The sequence below is a fragment of the Idiotropiscis lumnitzeri genome, chromosome 16, assembly GCF_059441095.1.
Source record: "Idiotropiscis lumnitzeri isolate Australia: NSW breed Sydney's pygmy pipehorse chromosome 16, RoL_Ilum_1.0, whole genome shotgun sequence".
Classification (NCBI taxonomy): domain Eukaryota; kingdom Metazoa; phylum Chordata; class Actinopteri; order Syngnathiformes; family Syngnathidae; genus Idiotropiscis; species Idiotropiscis lumnitzeri.
Genome location: NC_142406.1, coordinates 5,093,119 through 5,113,090, shown reverse-complemented (window position 1 = coordinate 5,113,090; position 19,972 = coordinate 5,093,119). Strand labels below are relative to the sequence as shown.

At 40.0% G+C, this 19,972-nt stretch overlaps 2 protein-coding genes across 2 annotated transcripts in view; one reads left to right on the top strand and one right to left on the bottom strand.

The window, feature by feature from the left end:
• The first annotated feature begins 6,172 nt into the window (after positions 1–6,172).
• On the top strand, positions 6,173–11,752 carry LOC148321045 (glycoprotein-N-acetylgalactosamine 3-beta-galactosyltransferase 1-like). Its single transcript, XM_088319464.1, has 3 exons — positions 6,173–6,308; positions 7,876–8,537; positions 11,588–11,752. Exons 1-3 carry the CDS (start codon positions 6,173–6,175, stop codon positions 11,750–11,752), a joined length of 963 nt encoding a protein of 320 aa, XP_088175590.1.
• Positions 11,753–15,863: 4,111 nt separating this feature from the next.
• Positions 15,864–19,972, bottom strand: part of LOC148321044 (asparagine synthetase [glutamine-hydrolyzing]-like) — a 29,265-nt gene continuing 25,156 nt past the window's right edge. The window contains exon 13 of the mRNA XM_088278632.1: positions 15,864–17,641. Coding sequence (XP_088134758.1) covers positions 17,432–17,641 — 210 coding nt within the window. The 3' untranslated portion in view covers positions 15,864–17,431. The remainder of the gene's footprint in view (positions 17,642–19,972) is intronic.

Sequence of the window (19,972 nt, the reverse complement as noted above, 5' to 3'; positions counted from 1 at the left end):
GTCAGGTGTGTGCAGCTAACGGGGAACAGGTGTGTGGCTGGTGGGAATGAGTGCTGAGGGGAAACGCCCTACACAGCTGACAAAATAAACAAAGAGCACATGGCAGGAAGGTGACGAAAACAATAACAAAACCCTGCCATGACCGAGACGGGTCATGACAGTCTTCATTGTTATTATTATTATCCATCCATCCATTATCTGTACCGCTTCTCCCACACAGGCAGGGGGAATACATGCAAGCTCCACACAGGAAGGCCGGAGCCGGAATCGAACCCACGACCTCTGCACTGTGAGGCCATTGTGCTAACCAGTCGTCCACCGTGCCGCCATATTATTAATATTATTTCTATTGTTTGTTGTTTTATGATTTACTTATGCTTCATGTACAGTCTTAAATGATTTTAATATATTGGTAATGAATTGACACCAGATGTACACTAGCTATTAATTCTCCATGTCGGATATTCTCCCCCCCCCAACAAAAGACATGATGTTGCACAGGAAAAAGGACAATTTGATAATATTCATACTTACTTGATGATAAACAAATATTTTGCAGGATGTTGATGTGCATAATTAAGTCTGGTTTTGCACTGGGTCAAATTCCAAATGAGTAAATACACCCTTTTGTACATTGGGTTGGAAATAGTCTCAGAGTGCGCAGTGGTTCACTGACCGTTGGGACACTAACGCCCGTTGCTCCACTTTGTTTATTCAGAATTAACTGAAAAAGGAGTGATGATGCATGCATGAGGCGCGCCAACTGGAGACACAGTACGCCAGTGCACATTTGGAAATGGAAGGTTTGCACTCTTTCACTCCGAACAACACCAATCCAGATTAGTGCATGGGTGTCAGAGAGAATTTATAAACGCGCCCTTTATTAAACCATCCAAACAGGAACACCCATGTGAGACAGAAGCTGGACAATATTGCAGCCAACGACACTTATGATCCCGACGCCTTCTAGCACATCACTGGAGACTGCAGTTTCGCTCTTTTGTGTCCTCTGCGCATTGACACATTTCTAATCTCACACAACATGCGCAACAAGAGGGAATAAAATAAACAATTACACGCCTGCATTAAATTTGTCAACGTAAAAGGAGCTCTTGAATATTTTCATTAGAAATTATTTAGAAATGTATTTATGTGTATGGGTATTATAATTATAATGTACAATTTTGTTTCGTGTTCATTATTTAAGTGCCGCATACAGTTAATATAAATATAAAATGTGTGAACTAAAATAAATGATAATTATTAGCAATTGTTTTAAATAATTAAAATGTATTTAAATACATCACAGAAATGCTTTATAACGTTTCCAGTACTATGAAATGTTCAAGGAGTCATATCACTTTTATTTATTTATTCTTTTTTTTTTAATTAAATAATTAAAATGCTATCAATGCTATGCTAATAAACATGCTACTGTCTAAATACACTTCTTGAATTCTACTTCTTAAATCAAATTAAACATCTGTGGAAGGCATGTGTCAGTGTCACTCTCTTTCTTTTATAATTCTGTTGCAAAATTTCGAATACATTCATTCAGCAAGAAAAAAAACTTTTTATCATTGAAGTTTTTTGTTGGGAGCGTGGTACTAGGGCAGCAGCAGTAGTATTGCGTCCGACTAGTTTCAGGATGAACAAACCGATGAAGAGAAAAACTCCACACAACCATTTATTCTTATTTGACAGTGTGGAGTAAGTGGAAATTTTAATACAAAGGAACACTCTCATGAAACAAACATACACGCAATGCTATAGCAAAACATCTGAGAGCACATCTTTCACAGTTTGGCTTTATTTTACAGAAATAACCAACAGGAAAACACGAAGGTGAACCAATTCCAAACCAATAGTCCAACAGACATTCATGACTGTATATTGTTTTTGTAATGATTTGCTGGAGCTGCTCTGCCATCTTGTGGCAACTACCGTGCACACTGCTGGCCACGCAGAAGATTTCAGCAAATTCTGTCTGAAGTGGAAACACACCAGAGAGCTACTCCTGAAAGGAGGTTATATAAAAACCCACATAAAGTTAACCTTGACGCGACTAAATTATTAAAACGTCCCGGTACTTGGACGGCCATTATGTTTGTGAACCCATAAAAATGTAAATTACTTAAAAACAACAAATTGATGGAAAATTCAGTTTTGAAATCACAAGGCAGTAAGTAATTGTTTGTTCAACAATTTTTGAATTTATTTTAAAAGGGGAGGATTAGTAACAAATAAATGTCAATATCTCATATCTCAATGTTGTTAAAAGTGAAGAAAATGCCCTAGAAAGAAGATGTTGATGCACATGATTTGCCCTTCACGGACCACATAAAATTAGGTCATGGGCCAGATCTGGCCCCGGGCCTTGAGTTTGACACCGGTGTACTAGAGGGCGACACTTTAGTGGAATTAATGTAAACAGAAGAAAATCCTGCCCTGAACCATAGGTAAAAAACAAGCACAAAAAAATCCTGTCCTAACCTGGTAAAAACAACTCCCAACCACAGCAGCATTAATAAATAACTAAGTTAGTTAGTAAAGATTGTTGGAAACGTAATAGGAACACACTTAACAAATGTGTGACCGTTAATTAGCAAGACTTGCAGCGGTCAGTGCAGGCTACAAAATAAATGTAAAATTTGTGACAGTATAACTGTATACCCCGGTATGAAGAGATTTTGTTTCATTATATTTTTACCTGAATTTGTTGTTTAGTTTCAATAAGTTGATAAATTACATATTTATTATGTTCGGTTTCAATGTGTTTCTGTTTCACATTTGCGCTGGTTCTGTACTGATTCCCGAGAATTTGGAATTGGTAATGGTAATCAGCGTTACCAATTTTTGGGTACCTTTTTGTGGGTGTTTGTTGTAACATGTGTTAATTTATTTAACAATAAACTTTCAACATTTTTCAATTGAACATTTATTTTTCAATGTATAAGCTCTGACACATAACAATGCAACATCATGGAGTCAAACTTAGGGGTGGGCCGAAAAACCCATTCAACCAGATAACCGTTCGTAAAGGCGAGCGATTCGAATGCGTCTGTAGTATACTCCTCTATCAATGCAAAATTCGCCAGGAGCCATCAATTGTAGAGCTGTTGTCCGGGTATTGTAAGGCTCGGAATCGGTTGTCTTAGGCATTACCCTGTTCTCAAATTTAAAACAATACGAGAGCTCACATAATGACCGAATAAATCAGCCGTTGCTATGGTTACTCAGTACTTGAGTAGTTTTTCACCAAGTACATACATTTTACTTTTACTGGTAATTATTTGGATGACTACTTTTTATTTCTACTTGAGTCATATTACACTGAAGTAACAGTACTTTTACTTTAGTACAATTTTTGTCTGCTCTACCCACCTCTGATTAAGGACAAGCGTGTTTAAACAATCTCACACTGGAAAAAATATAAGTACTCTGCTGGAAGAGGCTCGCATTGATTGGAACTTTTTTGATAACCATCCAGCTCTTATTACTAAAAAAAACTGAATATGGCGGTAGCTGGGGAGGAAGCCGAGATGACCCCTCACCTCATGTGCTTTGCACACACCATCAATCTTGCCACACAAAAATCTTTTCAAGTGAACACAGTTGCAAGGTTGTTGGAGCGAGTGAGGAGATTGTTTTTTTTCACCACACTGGTAGCTCAGCAGATATTCTACAAGAAAAACAAAAACAAATGGCCTTGCCTACCCACAAGCTCATTCAGGATGTTTCAACCCGATGGAAACAGCTCCTAGGATATGTCGGAACGCTTTTTGGAGGAACAGCCAGCCATTTCTGCTGCACTCTTGTCCAGAGATCTCAGAAAAGGAGACGTAATGGTGAAGACATTGTCAAACTGGCTCCGGTCAAATTGCTGACCACGACTAACCAAGTAAAATTTGTTTAAAAAAATTGTACTAAAATTAATCAAATTAATTGTAAAATCCACTTCCGGCCTTGCTTAGTTGAGCCCCTTTTTTAATTTGTCACCCTTCTTTCTTTATATCACCAATATACGTGTTTTACGTACATGTATTGCACATGCTGACAGTCTAATATAATATAATTAATGAATGTCTGTGACATATTCTTTTTGATCAGCGAGAAAAGCGTGAAAAGCGTGTCAAAGGGCACGGTGGAGCCCTGTAAGTACCCCGCCACAGCCTTCAGGTGGCAGTGCTACGCTTCATTGGCGCAATGTGTAGAACAGGAATGGGGAACTGAAACGATACAGGGGGCCACAATTTTTCATCAGGTCCCTCAGTTCGGCTGGCGACCTGTTCAGGGTGTGGCGTTCCTTTCGCCTGTAGTCAGGTGGGATAGGCTCCAGCACCCTCCCGCGACCCTATACAGGAGGCGTCCTCTATCCTGTTCCTCGAGGGCCAGTATCCTGCAGGTTTTCCATCTCACCCTGCTGCAACACAGCTGATTCAAATGATCAGATAATCACCAAGGTCGGCAAGAACTAGATCGTTCAGGTGTTGAAATATGGAAAACGGGCAGGACACCGGCACTCGAGGAACAGGAATGAAGACCCCTGTGGCAGTGGTCTTCAATCCTATTCCTCGAGGGCCGGTGTCCTGCCCGTTTTCCAGCTTTCCCTGCTGCAACACACCTGAACGATCGTTATCTACCTTTTGTAGACCTTGCTGATTATCTGATCATTTGAATCAGCTGTGTTGCAGTTGGGAGAATTGGAAAACCTACAGGATACCGGCCCTCGAGGAACAAGATTGAGGACCTCTGCAGCGGTGTGAATGACATGACACAGACGTCATCTCAAACAAAATCATTACGTGGTCTCTAGCGCCACCTGATGGATTATGGCTGTTAACACTCTCAGCATTAATTTGATATGTTCACAGTGTGACGTCATTGGTTTAGGAACGATTAATTGACTATTCATTGAAAATGGAACTATGCTCATCAGGTTTACAGTGTATCAAAAATCATGTTTATAATGGGAGTTAATGTGACAATATATGTTAAAAAAATATCTTTCAGTGTCTTTTATGTTGCGACCTGCTACCAGCCTTCACTCATGACAGTAATAATTTAGACTGAAACCATGGTGCCATTTTGATTTTGACATGTTCTAAACCATCTGGGTGACATATGAGCTCTCTAAGTGCTATTTTTTATGGTCGTTGATGTAAAGCCTTTATGATGTGAAATTGCAAAAAATGTGCCAATCTGGCATGAGGGTTAACCTGCTTCACAACAACACTGATACAGGAGGTTCTTGGGAAAGGGCGTTTTTTTTTTGCTTTCACATCTTCTACCGTGGTCATGACTTGCACAGGACTTGCACATGCCGTCAGAACTACATTTATAACGCAATAAAACAGTACACGCACAGCTTTGACAAAGTAAACAAGAAGCGTATCAAATAAATACCTCATTGGCTGCTTGCCGTGGTTAAATGTGCGGCAATCCACGAGGGAGCTCCTTTTGGTCTTCATTAGCGTCCTAACTTCAAGCATTAGCATTAGCATTAACAGGTTGGCATGTGCAGTTGCATTGCAGTTAATGTTCTTGACTCTAAATTTTTTCGTAATGCAAACATAAAAAAAATAAAAGTTTCGAACATGAAAACAATATAACTGTAATTAACATATTGACACGTTCCACTCATTCACTGCCCGCTCCAGGTAAAACGAATGGACTTTTATATCCGTCAATGGCAGTAAATGAGTTAAGTAACACATCACCTATAAATGCATAAAATTATGTAGTCATTTCCAACATAAAATTACGCAAGTTCTGACTTAACAAACTATGAATTATTATTTTCAAATCTAAGAGTTGCGAGCAACACTTACACTTACCATAGGCACACACCTGAAAGGGGTGTGTCGTTTTCACCCTTCATATCTGTGCTCAAGCACTTGTTGAGAGGTAAGTGAAGGAGGAGGCAGAGGTGCAAGGGGGAGGAGGAGAAGGAGTGGGAGGCAAAGTGGGCGCTTACTATGTGCGACGGCCATAGTCATAGTCACAGGAACTAACATATAGCAAAGCACACTCCACCGAGAGGATTTAAAAAAAAAAATCTTGATAAGTGAAGAAATAAATTGAGCTTGAACAGAAAGGGCACTTTTTTTTTCATCCAGGGCAAGAGGGCAAGTGCACTGTCTGTGCACGTGCCGGGACTCTTGGTTGAAAAATGAGATTGAGGTCAAATTCATTCTTCGTCACTGGATTGTTGATAGGATTTTTGTCCTGCGATTTCTTTTGGGAGTCAGACTTGCCCAAGAGCCAAGCACACGATGTCTGGCAAGAAGAACAATTTGAACGTAAAGGTAACCAGACATTTACTAATTGTTTAAATATTTGTTGGGTTGGGGCCGCTATTCTGACAAAGTGGCTCTTAGCACCGCTCTGTGCGTGTGCTTTTATGCATGATTTGTGGTTTTAAGTGTGTCTCTTTGAATATGGATTGCTTCAATGAACAGCTAAAAAAATAGCTTTGCTTGGCTTCTGGGTTGTTTTATTGTTTTAGGACAGGAAACAGACTTTTCGCCACAGCAGTTTAGCACCACCACACGTAGGCTCACGTAGGGCTGTGGAATTAATCGAAATTCAATTACGATTACGATTATTACACTCAACGATTACAAAATTGGCATAATTGTAAAACAAGATTATTATATGCAGTATATACTGTAACGTTGTATAATAAATCAGGCCAATTTGTCCGTCAGCGAACACTTTTATTTTTAAGCCAAAAACGGCTGCTGTTGGCCGCAACCACACGATCAAAACACAACGACAACAACATAACGTTCACTCCAGTCGCTCCCCCACTGCCTTCACAGCCTCCCCAGAAAACACAGAACCCTTGAACTATTTACAAAGTCGCTACAATACTATACATAAAACATTTGCTCATTTAAGAATGTCTAATACTATAGAGCACAGGTGTCAAACTCAAGGCCCCGGGGGCCAGATGTGGCCCGTGTCCTCATTTTATGTGGCTTGCGAAGAGCAAATTGTGTGTGTCAACTTCCTGTTTCTAGCACATTTTCTTCACTTTTAACAACATTGAGATATAAGAGATTGCCACTTATTTGTTACCAATCCTCCGCCTTTAAAATTAATGAAACAATTGTTGAGCAAACAATTACCAGTGCTTACTGGGTTCTGATTTCAAAACTGGCTCTTCATCAATTTGTTGTGTATATTTGATAATGTAAGGTGAATGCATTTATAGGGATTCACACGTCACAGTTATAAAGGCCCTCTGATGGAAACCATAACTGTGATGTGGCCCATCCGCAAAAATGAGTTTGATGCCCCATCTATACAGCATCAGGTGGGCATTAGTGGTTGCGTTCTAGAGTAGTTTGGATCCTATTTGGCTGGCAGGACCTTTTGTGTTTGCCGAGATTGCTCTGAGTCCCACTATGCCCCTTTGTCATATGGTGTTCCACAAGGTTCTGATTTGGGGACTTTGCCTTTTTTTTTTTTTCTCAAACATGACTGCCTCGTCATCTGCATTCAGTGGTTGGTTTTTACTTAGTTTTATGAGCATTAGCACTACTTGTTGATCAGACATGTACATTGCTTTGTCTTCGGTAGTAAGCAAAGTAATTAAGAGCGAGTTCCGCGTGCTGAACTTTATGAGACACATCTTGACTGAACTGAAAGAGTTGAATCAAAAGTTTTAAAGTAGTTTGAGTCCCTTAGCTAAAAATGTGCTATACAAGAAAAAGCCCATTTATCATTATAAATGTGACTGGCATTTAGACTGGTAATGATTGACAGCTTTTATTAATATAACAATATATAATTAATTAATATATCAAAAGAATCATTTTGATTATCTCTCCAGTACATTCATGATTTATTATTTGTTTTTACATCCAGATGTCAACTTGAGCACTACAACAAATTCTTCAAAAACAACCCGAATCTTGTGTTGGATCGCAACAGGGCCGATGAATATGGAGTCCCGGACCAAGCACATTAAGGAAACTTGGGCAAAACGCTGCAGCATAATGTTGTACATGAGTTCTGTTAATAGTGACTTCCCAACAGTAAAACTGAATGTCAGTGAAGGACGAGATCAATTATATTGGAAGACCATCCGTGCCTTTGAGCACATCCACCAACACCACCTGGACAATGCAGATTGGTTCCTAAAAGCAGATGATGACACATATATGATTGTAGAAAATCTACTCTACATGTTGTCTCACCTTGATCCCGAGAAGCCTTTGTACCTGGGAAGAAGATTTAAACAATTTATCAACCAAGGCTATATGAGTGGTGGGGCAGGATACGTCCTTAGTAAGGAAGCACTAAGGAGATTTATTCAAGGTTTCACCACAGGTGCATGCACCCACTTGTCTTCTATCGAGGACTTGGCTATGGGGAAGTGTTTGGAGACTATGAAAGTGGTGCCAGTAGATACCAGAGATGTGAAAGCAAGACAAACATTCCACCCTTTTCCTCCAGAGCGTCATTTGGTCAAACAGTTCCAAAGGAAACCTTCGCATCTGACTTATGATCACTATCCTCCAATTCAAGTAAGAACACACTGAATTGTAGGTGCCAGTTTTGCAACCATGGGACTGAGGCAAAGGTGTTTAACAGAGGCATGTTATGCATTTATCAGTGCAGAGTTGTCAGGGCTGCCTTTATCTACTCTTGGGCCCCAGGGAAAACGATCAAATACATGCTATTCTCCCCAACACAAAAGCCCCTATCCTACTCGGAGGGCGAACACTTCCAACTGTTGGTGAAGGTAGAAAAATGTGCATTTACGTCAGGGTTGGCTCAAGGACGCAAATGATCGCCAAATTGTCGTCAGATGTTTGTTCGCCTGTACTTTTCTTGTCACAAAGGAATTTTGAAAGTGCTTCAAATTTTCTTACAACAAGAGAAATCACTAAAACTGTTGGGCAAACGATGCAGCATTCGCTACCTTCGACACACTCGCAAGTGTTCGACGTTCAGCAAGATAGGGGCTTAACTGAGAAGCTCAACTAATTTTTTGAAAAACAGATCAGCACACATATTGTATTTCATAAAATTTAATAAATAGAACAGCTAACAAATCTAATGGTTCAACCGTTTTTCCCGTATATACAGGAAAATAATTTTAATGTTACTCAATATCAGTTCCGAGCTTTGTAAAAATTGCAATTGAAAAACACGATTAATTGTGATCAATTCTGTAAACTTTTGCGATTAATTAGGAAAACATTTTTAGTCGCTTGACAGCACTATTAAAAATACATAGAATAAATTGGTCATATACCGTATTTTACGGACGATAAGTCGTTACTGTTTTCCTAAATTTTGAACCATGCGGCTAAGACAGCGTTGCGGCTTTTCTGAGGATTTTTCTTTCATCGGTATAGTTCAGAAAATATGCTAAATAAATCGAGATTTTTTTTCTGTTGGATCTGTTCTGTTGTAATTAGTTAGCCTGGTGTGGCTTGTATATGTTTTTCTTTTTTAAAAAGGAGTTTCTGCAGCTAATATACAGGTGCGCTTTATAGTCCGGAAATTATGGTAATTAGAACAAACACAGAGTGCTTCACAAATAAATTTCACAGAATCTGGTGCACCTAATGGTATATATATATATATATATATATACCATTAAAAGTGCCACTAATTTAAATGTACTTGAACTTTTGCCATCGACTTTGAGGCTTCAAACTATGGAGCACTGAAAATTAAATAATTAAATAAATACACCATGAAATATTTCATTAAAATTGTCATTCATTAATTCATTATTTCATTTCATTTCATGAAATAAATCAGATCAATAAATACATATACCATTAAAAATTAAATAAAAGCGTCATTCATTCAATGTTTCATTTATTAATTAAATATGAAATTAAATAAATAAATGTGTCTTTCATTAAATTACCAATGATAATATTTGAAAAAAAAATCAGTGTCATTATTTCTGTATTTAATTCATTATCGACCCACGGTGCAGTGTTTCATAAATTGATTTTACATGTCAAACTCGTCTATCAAAGTTTGGTGGGAAAATCCTAACACCTGATTGCTTGGGCTGCTCATCATGTCAAGGCAAATCAATTCCAGAATAATGGATTGATGCCAACCGAGTGTCTAGTGACTCCGATACACTGACTGACGCTATTCACCTCTACTTTGGTTTGAATACTCAAGCAAAACAACTAAATACAAGCCTCGACCGCTCAGTCAAGGTCGCTCATGAAAGTCCTCCATCATAGCCGCCATATTTGAAACCACTTCAGGGCAAAGCAACTGTATAGACAAGATTTGAGAAAGTCAGTGTTTAGCACCGCCCACTAACTTTGATGGGCGAACTTGACATATAAAATAAACTCATGAAACACTGCAACGTGCTACCATGAAATAAATAATCCATCCATCCATTATCTATACCGCTTCTCCTCACTAGGGTCGCGGGGGGCGCTGGAGCCTATCCCAGCTATCTTCGGGCAGTAGACGGGGGACATCCTGAACTGGTTGCCAGCCAATTGAAAGGCACACAGAGACGAACTACCATTCGCGCTCACACTCATACCTAGCGGCAATTTAGAGTGTTCAATTGACCTGCCATGCATGTTTTTGGAATGTGGGAGGAAATTGGACTACCATGCTACATGCAAACTCCACACAGGAAGGCCGGAGCCGGGATTGAACCGACGACCGATGCTATCGCTCACTGTGAGGCCATCGTGCTAACCATTCGGGCCACTGTGCCGCCCTGAAATAAATAATTAAATGCAGAAATAATTATATCGATTTTATTACATATCGTTGGTAATTTAAAAGCAATTACAAGAATTATGTAATTCCGTATTTAATTAATAAATGAAACATTTAATGAATTACAATTAACCATTTCATGGAGTATTTATTTATATAATTTTGGCACCTTCAATCCTCCTTACCAAATATGTGGCACACGTCTGTGTGATATGCTCATCAAATAATTACACATTAATTGTCAGGATTTGTTGTATTTTCCCACAGATGTTATGCGTGCTTTATTTACCTGGTACTGCTGTCATTTTTTTTCGTTTCTCTCTACAGTGTAGTCTTTGAGGCTATTTTTGCAGTACTCGGAACTGCCACAGAACAAAATTTCTATCTTGTATGAGTCGCTTCACAGATATACAATACAACCAGTGGGCATTCCTGAGAAAGTCCCCAACACAGAATCTGACCTGAAACCTAAATAAAACCGTTGTGACAAAATGGCACAAGAATAAGGGAACGATTTTGATTTATAATTATTCTTTATACTGATATCACCATTTTTTTATATTTAAAATGTCTAGAGCATGTTTATATTTGAAATTTGTAAAACGTTTGACAGATATTTTCATATGAAGCAGCATGTTTTTATTAATTTATTTATTTTATTTTTGTGTCAATTGTTTTATTTTGAAGTTATGTCCTGCCTGTTTCGATTCACAAAAATATTTAGTTTTAGCACAAAAATATTTGTGATTTTTATGTGCGATTCAGTTTGCTACCCTTCTTAACAGGCGAGTTGGACTGTTCTCTCAACTGGTTGAGAAATTGAAATAACACATTTCTAATTCTCTTTCTCCAGGGTCCGGGATGCTGTTCAGATTTTGCTGTGTCCTTTCACTACATTTACAATGTCCAACTCTATGTTCTGGAGTATCTGGCGTACCATCTGCGGCCATATGGATATAAATACAGATTTAATTCCAGTGAACATAAATATTTTATGGGAACAACAAAACAATTGTGAAACATGCGATTTTGGTAACAGCCGCTCATTAATTTGCAAAAAACACGTTGTAGTAACAATCAAATCTGAAAACCGGTTCATTTATTTACCGTTTCACGACCATAGGGCACACCTAAAAGTCCCAAATTTTCTTCAAAACGTACATGACAACCTAAAATGCGGACGTAACCTCTTTAAAAGGCTGAAAATTAGACGGAATTTGAAAGAAAGATCAAAGCAGTTGACTTCCTGTTAGATTGAGCCACATGGCTTGAAAATACTGTTTTTTGGACTGTTACAATGAAACCTACAACTACAAGAAATTTTTAGGAGGCGCTAAGGACCCATTTGTGGCATAAACTAATAAAATATTGACTACTTTTCCATGCCTGATGTATGCGCGAAATCTTTAGACGTTCAAAATCAATGTTGTTTTCTTGACAAACGAAAATGTATCGAGAGCTATTTCTAAGAAACTGCACAATAAACCTCAAGAAATGGATGGATCTCTTGTGTGGCTTGAAAAAATAAAACGATATGAACTATGCCAGCCAGGATCATGTTTTGAAGCGGCCAGTACAATATGTTGCATTGTATGGCTTTTCAATGTTAAAATCGTGAATGTTAATATCTCAATAACAATACGATAAATCACTCTGCCCGAATCCCAATCATTAGCACACACATTCTTTGAATATGTAAGTTTCTGTACTGTATGTGTGATTCAAAAGGGCTCATAAGTATTGTAGCCAAATTTCTACAAGCACGAGTGTCTCCTCTTCCACTGCCGCTTTTTATGTATTAATTTTATCATCTGTAATTTGTGTCGAAAATTAGTGCTGTCAAGCGATTAAACATTTTCAACTAATTAATCACAAATAATTTCAGAATTTAACATGATTAGTCGTGTTTTTCAATTACCTGTTTTTTTTTTTTACAAATATTTACATGTATATTATATTTACTTCAGTAAAATCTTGGATTAGCGTGGAAAAAATAAAAAAGTATATTTGCACTCATACTATACTAATAGCTTTCATTGATCTTTGAATATGATTCTTTTCCTGTAAATTACAAGAAAAACAGTTGAACGATACATCAAAGGCATACAAATAATATGGCGTTTGAATTTGGCTTCGCAAAGTGTGCAAATTAATTTGGATTTCTCCAATGAGCCATCGAGCAATTTTTTAAAGTACAAATTATCTTTGCGACAGTCACTCTCGTCTAAGTTTGACTGCACAGTGAGCAGAGGTCAGCTGCTACAGGAAGTAAAAACAACTGAGTTAACTGAGTTCATTATTCTTAGTGCGTTATCAAATTGAAATTAATCTTCATAGTTAATGCTTTAACTTTGACAGCCCTAGTTAAATGATCTTACGTTCAAAACCACCTTAGTTGCTTCAGAAAAAGATATGACCTCACCAACCCAAATATCGGACATGATAAGAAACAAGGTCACAACCACGCAAAATACACACCATCTTCCGCTTTACTAGAGCGAGGGAATTGTCCTAAGGTGTGGCTTTGGTGCCTGGTTTCCAGCTGTTCAGAATGTTTACTTGCAACAGGTGAGCCACCACTGAGGTCATTGTTATTCTCTGTTCAAACATTATGCTAGGAGAGGCAACAATCCCATCTGGATATTTTTTTTTTACTATTTGGGAAACAAGGCTACAGTATAAAACAAAAAACTAGTTGAAAGGTGTTAGAGCTGGTTTTGTTGCTGGTTTCATTTTGGTAGCTTTTACACACCCTGCTTTTATTTCTCCCTTTGCTACCATCCCTTCCGTCATCACCGACCTGATGTGTTTTACCTCAATTCTGTAGTCTTCAAATATCTACAGTGGATATAAAAAGTTTATGCAATGCTATTTGAATACCAGGTTTTTGTGGCATATAAAATCAAACCCAGATAGATAAAAGACGTTCGCTAACCTGTTTTGGACATATGAGACATAACTTTCCATCTAAAGCAGATTATGTGAAATAATCATTAATGAAAGCTAACTACAGAATGCTAAAATGTACTTTACACATTTTTAAATGTAAATGAACCCTCTGTAGGTAGGTCATTAAATATTCAGCTTTAAAGTTTGTGTGTGATGTGCTCATTTAATAGCAGGTGTATTTGATTAAAATTGAAAAAGGTCGGAAGCTGGGCAAACTTTTTGATTGGTGGGCCACAATGGGTTCTAAAATTTGACAGAGGGGCCCGGACCAGGAGCAGATGGATGGAGTATTTTGGTAACCTCACCTCATCGGAGAAAACAAATACATTTAATTTGAAATGAAAATGAACACAAGCATTACAATAAAATATATGTGTTTGACACACCAGAGTATTTAGAAAATAAAACATTAACAAGTTTCATTCATTTAAATTTTTTCAAGTTTGGCGGGCTGTATTAAAACGTTTAACGGCCCGCATGTGGCCCCCTGGGCCATAGTTTGCCCACACCTGTCTATTGTAATACAGTGTGTAGAAAGAAAAGAAAAAGGAAAGAGAGAGAGAGAAAAAAAAAGTGAGCATTTATTCTTTTGCAATATCTGGTTTTTTTTTTTTGTTTTTGTTTTTTTAATTTTTATTTTATTATTAGAAACAGCAGCTCGTTGAAGGCAGAAACAGTGACGGGGGACAACTTTGAACTGTTATTGAGGTCAATTAAAGTTCCTCACATATACATTACGCGCATAAAAAGAGACCACTCCATCTTTGTTGCTTTGTTTACCCGAAAGTACAAAAACAAAAGATGTCTCCTTGGCCTTTTCATGGTGATGCAAATTTTAATTCGGCCGAGCAATCCTGCGAGCTGAGTGAGGGCGGACAGGTGGTTCAGAAAATGGGTGAACATCAGGGAAATATATTTTTCTTAATTAGGGTTAGAGCATCCTCATTCATCAGTCTTTGATTGGCATCACTGTTTGCTTAGCAAGCTCTGGAGAACTCGGCTACCCCCGTTACACAAGAAGATTTTTTTCTCGTAAATATTGAACACATCTAAGGCATAGATAATAAAAAAAGTGTTCTTCCTTTCTGTCACAATTTTCTTATCATTATTTTATAATATATTTTTCTAAAAGTTCTAAATCTAATTCACACATCTGCACAATTTTAGAACATTATTTTAATGTCCTTCTCTAAGTGATTACCCCCCCCCCCCCCATTGCATTGCCCAATTGTACAAACACGCAGAAGTTGAATCGGTGACAACAAGAGCATTAACGTTTCGAACCTGCTGCCGAGACGAGACGAGAGAGCGTTGCGACACGCAACAGCTTCCAAAGACTACCCGGGAATGAGGAACACAGACAAATCAGTCGGAGTAATTTGAAAAGACCACCTCAACTTTGTACATCTGCGCTTTTTTATTTTGTGGAGAAAGAGCATGTTGCAACAGTAGTATTAAACTTTGTGCTCATTTACTTGCATTGTGACAAGATATGCTGGGTGCCATGTGGGTTCGATTCCACTCCGGCCTTCCTGTGTAATATATATATATATATATATACATATATATATACATATATATATATATACATATATATATATATATATACATATATATATATATACATATATATATATATATATATATATATATATATATATATATATATATATATATATATATATATATATATATATATATATATATATATTTAAAATCACAAAAAATGTCCATTACTGGCGGCACGGTAGCCCGACTGGCTAGCACGATGGCCTCACAGGGAGAGACAGCAGCGGTCGTGGGTTCGATCCCGGGTAATCCGGTTTCCTCCCACATTCCAAAAGCATGCATGGCAGGCCGATTGAACACTTTAAATTGCCCCTAGGTATGAGTGTGAGTGCGGATGGTTGTTCGTCTCTGTGTGCCCTGCGATGGGCTGACAACCAGTTCAGGGTGTCCCCCGCCTACTGTCCGAAGATAGCTGGGATAGGCTCCAGCACCCCCCCGCGACCCTAGTGAGGAGAAGTGGTACAGAAGATGTATATATATATATATATATATACACACACACATAGAATCCATATTCATAGATTCGAATATTTCTGTTTTGTATCTCATTACCCTCGACTGCGACAGTTTAATTCACTTGTTTCAAATGCAGAGCCAAATTCAACATCCTGCCCCGAATTGGTTGCGAGCCAATCGCAGGGAACACTAAGATCGACAACCATTCACACTCACAACCACACCTTGGGACAATTTAGAGCAGAGGTATTCAATTAAAAGTCACAGAGGTCCACTACTAAAATATCTTCCAATTAAAAGGTCCGAACCAACTTGCCTTAAAGTCTAGCCTATGTTCACATTTTTATATCGTTTCAATATTTAGAGTCATTAGCAACAGAGCACACTTATTTACTAAAAATTTAGCAATGTTCCCATTAGGCAAATTTTCCAGTCAAACAAATATAAGGTGTTTATTTCACATTCAAGAAAATGTGGCTTAAGGGCGCCACTTCCAGAAAAAAAGTAAAATATCTCCTGCAGAAATATATCAAGTGCTAAGCATTGAGTTAACATATTTGACCTTTTTTTTCTTAAATCTAAGAGTTATCAGCCTAAAAAAACAGAAGGCCTGATTTTCCAAGTAAAACAGGTCAGCATGTTCAGTACACAATCAATAAAAATGGCTGTCCTCATGAAAAACTAATTTAAACTGAGCTTTGACACCACTTTTTCTTTAGAATATTTTTTAACTTCTCTTAATGAGAAAAATGAGTTTGTGACTGCCCTGCCAGTGACTTAAATCTGGGTTGGAACGAAGTCAGGGCCATTGGGATTTGGTTGATTTTCAACACATCTGGGCTTTGTGTTTTCCTTTAAATAACGTTTGTGCAACAGCATTTAAGCACTCCTTCACAACTCCACAAATTTTTTTTTTATGTTTTCCGAAAATCCATGATACTTTTAGTGAACATTGGTTTGCATGCCGCTGGGAAAAATCTGTTTTGCTGCACTCGGAGTTCGATGGTTTTGCGGTGCTGTTTCGTAGTCGCGCTTGGCAATGTTGCAACTGTTTCGGAGCATATGATGCACACTGGTTTTGAATCGGCTGCAGCCAGAACAAAAATAAATTTCTCCGTCCCTTCATTCAAAACAACAAGCATCGACCTTGCTAACTTTTTAGCAAGGCATGCTGTCAGCACCTCTCGCATCCAGTCTGCTTTCCTGCGCGACTGGCAGTGGATCGAAAACAAAAGATTCGATTGCCTCAAATCAGTGACGCCTTTTCCGTATTAACTAGAATAGTAGCGTCCTTTTTTGGGAAAAAATTCATCATAGATTGGTCAGGTGCAGATTTGGACCGAGGTCCACCATTTGGTGATGTCTGATTTCGAGTATTTGATTTACCTGCCATGCATGTTATTGGAATGTGGTAGGAAACTGGAGTACCGGGGAGAAAACCCACGCAGGCACGGGGAGAACATGCAAACTCCACACAGGAAGGCCAGAGCCGGAATCGAACCCGGCACCTCTGAACTGTGAGGTCAACCAACTTGCCGTCTGACAGTGCAAGTCATGTTTGAAAATGACAATGCAAGTCCTCCACCATTCAGAATGATTACAGAGAGTTTGTACATTGCCCTTTTACAACACACTAGTATTAAATCCTTTAGAATTCATCACATCACCATACATGGCACTTTCATTACACATTTTGTAATTGAGGCGCTTGTGATTCAGTTATTCAGTTGTCACTGTTAGCTTTGTAGACGGGTAATTTGTAGACTGACGGGTCATCGGCATCAATCCAGCGCGGCATCCAGAAATGGGGGAGCAATTCAACATGGCCAGGGTAGTATTTTTCAAACACCTGTCTGAAGTAGTAGGCTTCTTTGGTGGGGGGAGTGTTGTAAGGGAATCTCTTCTGAGCATTCAACATCTGCCCATCAGTCACCTGTCAAAAGACAGGAATTATTCAGAATGTGATGGTCTAGTACATATTTCAATAAATTTCTGTATTTGTCACAAAATTTTACGTCTAATTATATTATGCATCAAAGTGGGCATGCATTTTCTCTGGCAACTGTAGTTTCCTCCCACAACCCAAAACATGATTCTGAGGTTAAGTGAAGACCCGTGATGGGACAGTTACCTCAAAAAAATAATTTAGTTAGTTGTTATTTTACTTGGTTTTAAAAGTATTATATGCCTCTATCCCACTGAGCAGCGAACATTTGCGATGTTTGCGAGTGTCGCGTTCTAGTCAGAGTTTGCTCATAGTCACAAATATTTGTCAAACGGTCGCCGGACGTTCGTCAGACGTTCGCCAGTACTTTTTTTCGTCACAAAATAATTTTGTCCATGATCATGCAAATAGTAAAAATACTAAAAATGTTGGTGAACATTTTGGAATCACTTGTAGTCCAGTTTAAAGTTGACACACACACACACACACGAGATGTTTATCTCGTGACATGTTCAATAAACCCCTCCATGCGCTGTCACCTTATCATGGTGGAGGGGTTTGCGTGTCCCAATGATCCTAGGAGCTAAGTTGTCTGGGGCTTTTTTGCCCCTGGTAAGGTCACCCATGGCAAACAGGTCCTAGGTGAGGGTCCAGACAAAGCATGGCTCACAAGAACCCCCAATGATGACCACAATATATGGACCACAATTTCCCTTGCCCGGACGCGGGTCACCGGGGCCCCCCTCTGGATCCAGGCCTGGAGGTGGGGCTCGTCGGCGAGCGCCTGGTGGCTGGGCATGCACCCATGGAGCCCGGCCGGGCTCAGCCCGAAGAGGCAATGTGGGTCCCCCTTCACATGGGCTCACCACCTATGGGAAGGGCCAAAGGGGTTCGGTGCATTATGAGCTGGGCAGCGGCAAGAGGCAGAGACTTTGGCGCTCCGATCCCCGGCAACAGAAACTAGCTCTTGGGACATGGAATGTCACCTCTCTGGCAGGGAAGGAGCCTGAGCTGGTGTGTGTGAGGCAGAGAAGTTCCGACTTGACATAGTCTGACTCACCTCCACACACGGCTTGAGCTCTGCTACCAGTCATCTCGAGAGGGGTTGGATATTCCACCACTCTGGAGTTGCCCAAGGTGAGAGGCGCAGAGCAGGTGTGGGCATACTTATTGCCCCCCGGCTTGGCGCCTGTACAATGGGGTTCACCCCGGTGGACGAGAGGGTAGCCTCCTTCCGCCTTAAGGTGGGGGGACGAGTACTGACTGTTGTTTGTGCGTATGCACCAAACAGCAGTTCAGAGTACCCACCCTTTTTGGAGTCTTCAGAGGGTGTGCTGGAGAGCGCTTCCCCTGGAGACTCCCTCGTTCTGCTGCGGGACTTCAATGCTCACATGGGTAATGACAGTGCGACCTGGAAGGGTGTGATTGGGAGGAATGGCCCCCCCAATCTGAACCCGAGCGGTGTTCTGTTAGTGGACTTCGGTGCTCGTCATGGATTGTCCATAACGAACACCATGTTCAAACATAAGGGTGTCCATATGTGCACTTGGCACCAGGACACCCTAGGCCGCAGTTAGATGATCGACTTTGTAATCGTGTCATCGGATTGCGGCCGCATGTTTAGGACACTCGGGTGAAGAGAGGGGCGGAGCTGTCAACTGATCACCACCTGGTGGTGAATTGGCTCCGATGGTGGAGGAAAATGCCGGTCCGACCCGGCAGCCCCAAACGTATTGTGAGGGTCTGCTGGGAATGCTTGGCAGAATCGCCTGTCAGAAAGAGTTTCAACTCCCACCTCCAGCAGAACTTTGCCCACATACCAGAGGAGGCGGGGGGACATTGAGTCTGAGTGGACCATGTTTCGTGCCTCCATTGTTGAGGCAGCCGATCGAAGGTGTGGACGTAAGGTGGTCGGTGTCTGTCGTGGCGGCAACCTCCGAACTCGCTGGGGGACACCGACGATAAGGGATGCTGTCAGGCTGAGGAAGGAGTCCTGTCGGGCCTTTCTGGCCTGTAGGACTCCGGAGGCAGCTGACAGGTACCGACTGACCAAGCGGAAAACGGCTTCAGTGGTTGCTGAAGCAAAAACTTGGGCGTGGGAGGAGTTTGGTGAGGCCGTGGAAAACGACGTCCAGATGGCTTTGAAGAAATTCTGGTCCACCATCCGGCGTCTCAGGAGGGGGAAGCAGTGCACCATTGACACTGTTTATAGTGGTGATGGGGTGCTGCTGACCTCGACTCGGGACGTTTTGAGTCGGTGGGGAGAATACTTCGAAGACCTCCTCAATTCCACTAACACGCCTTCCATTGAAGAAGCAG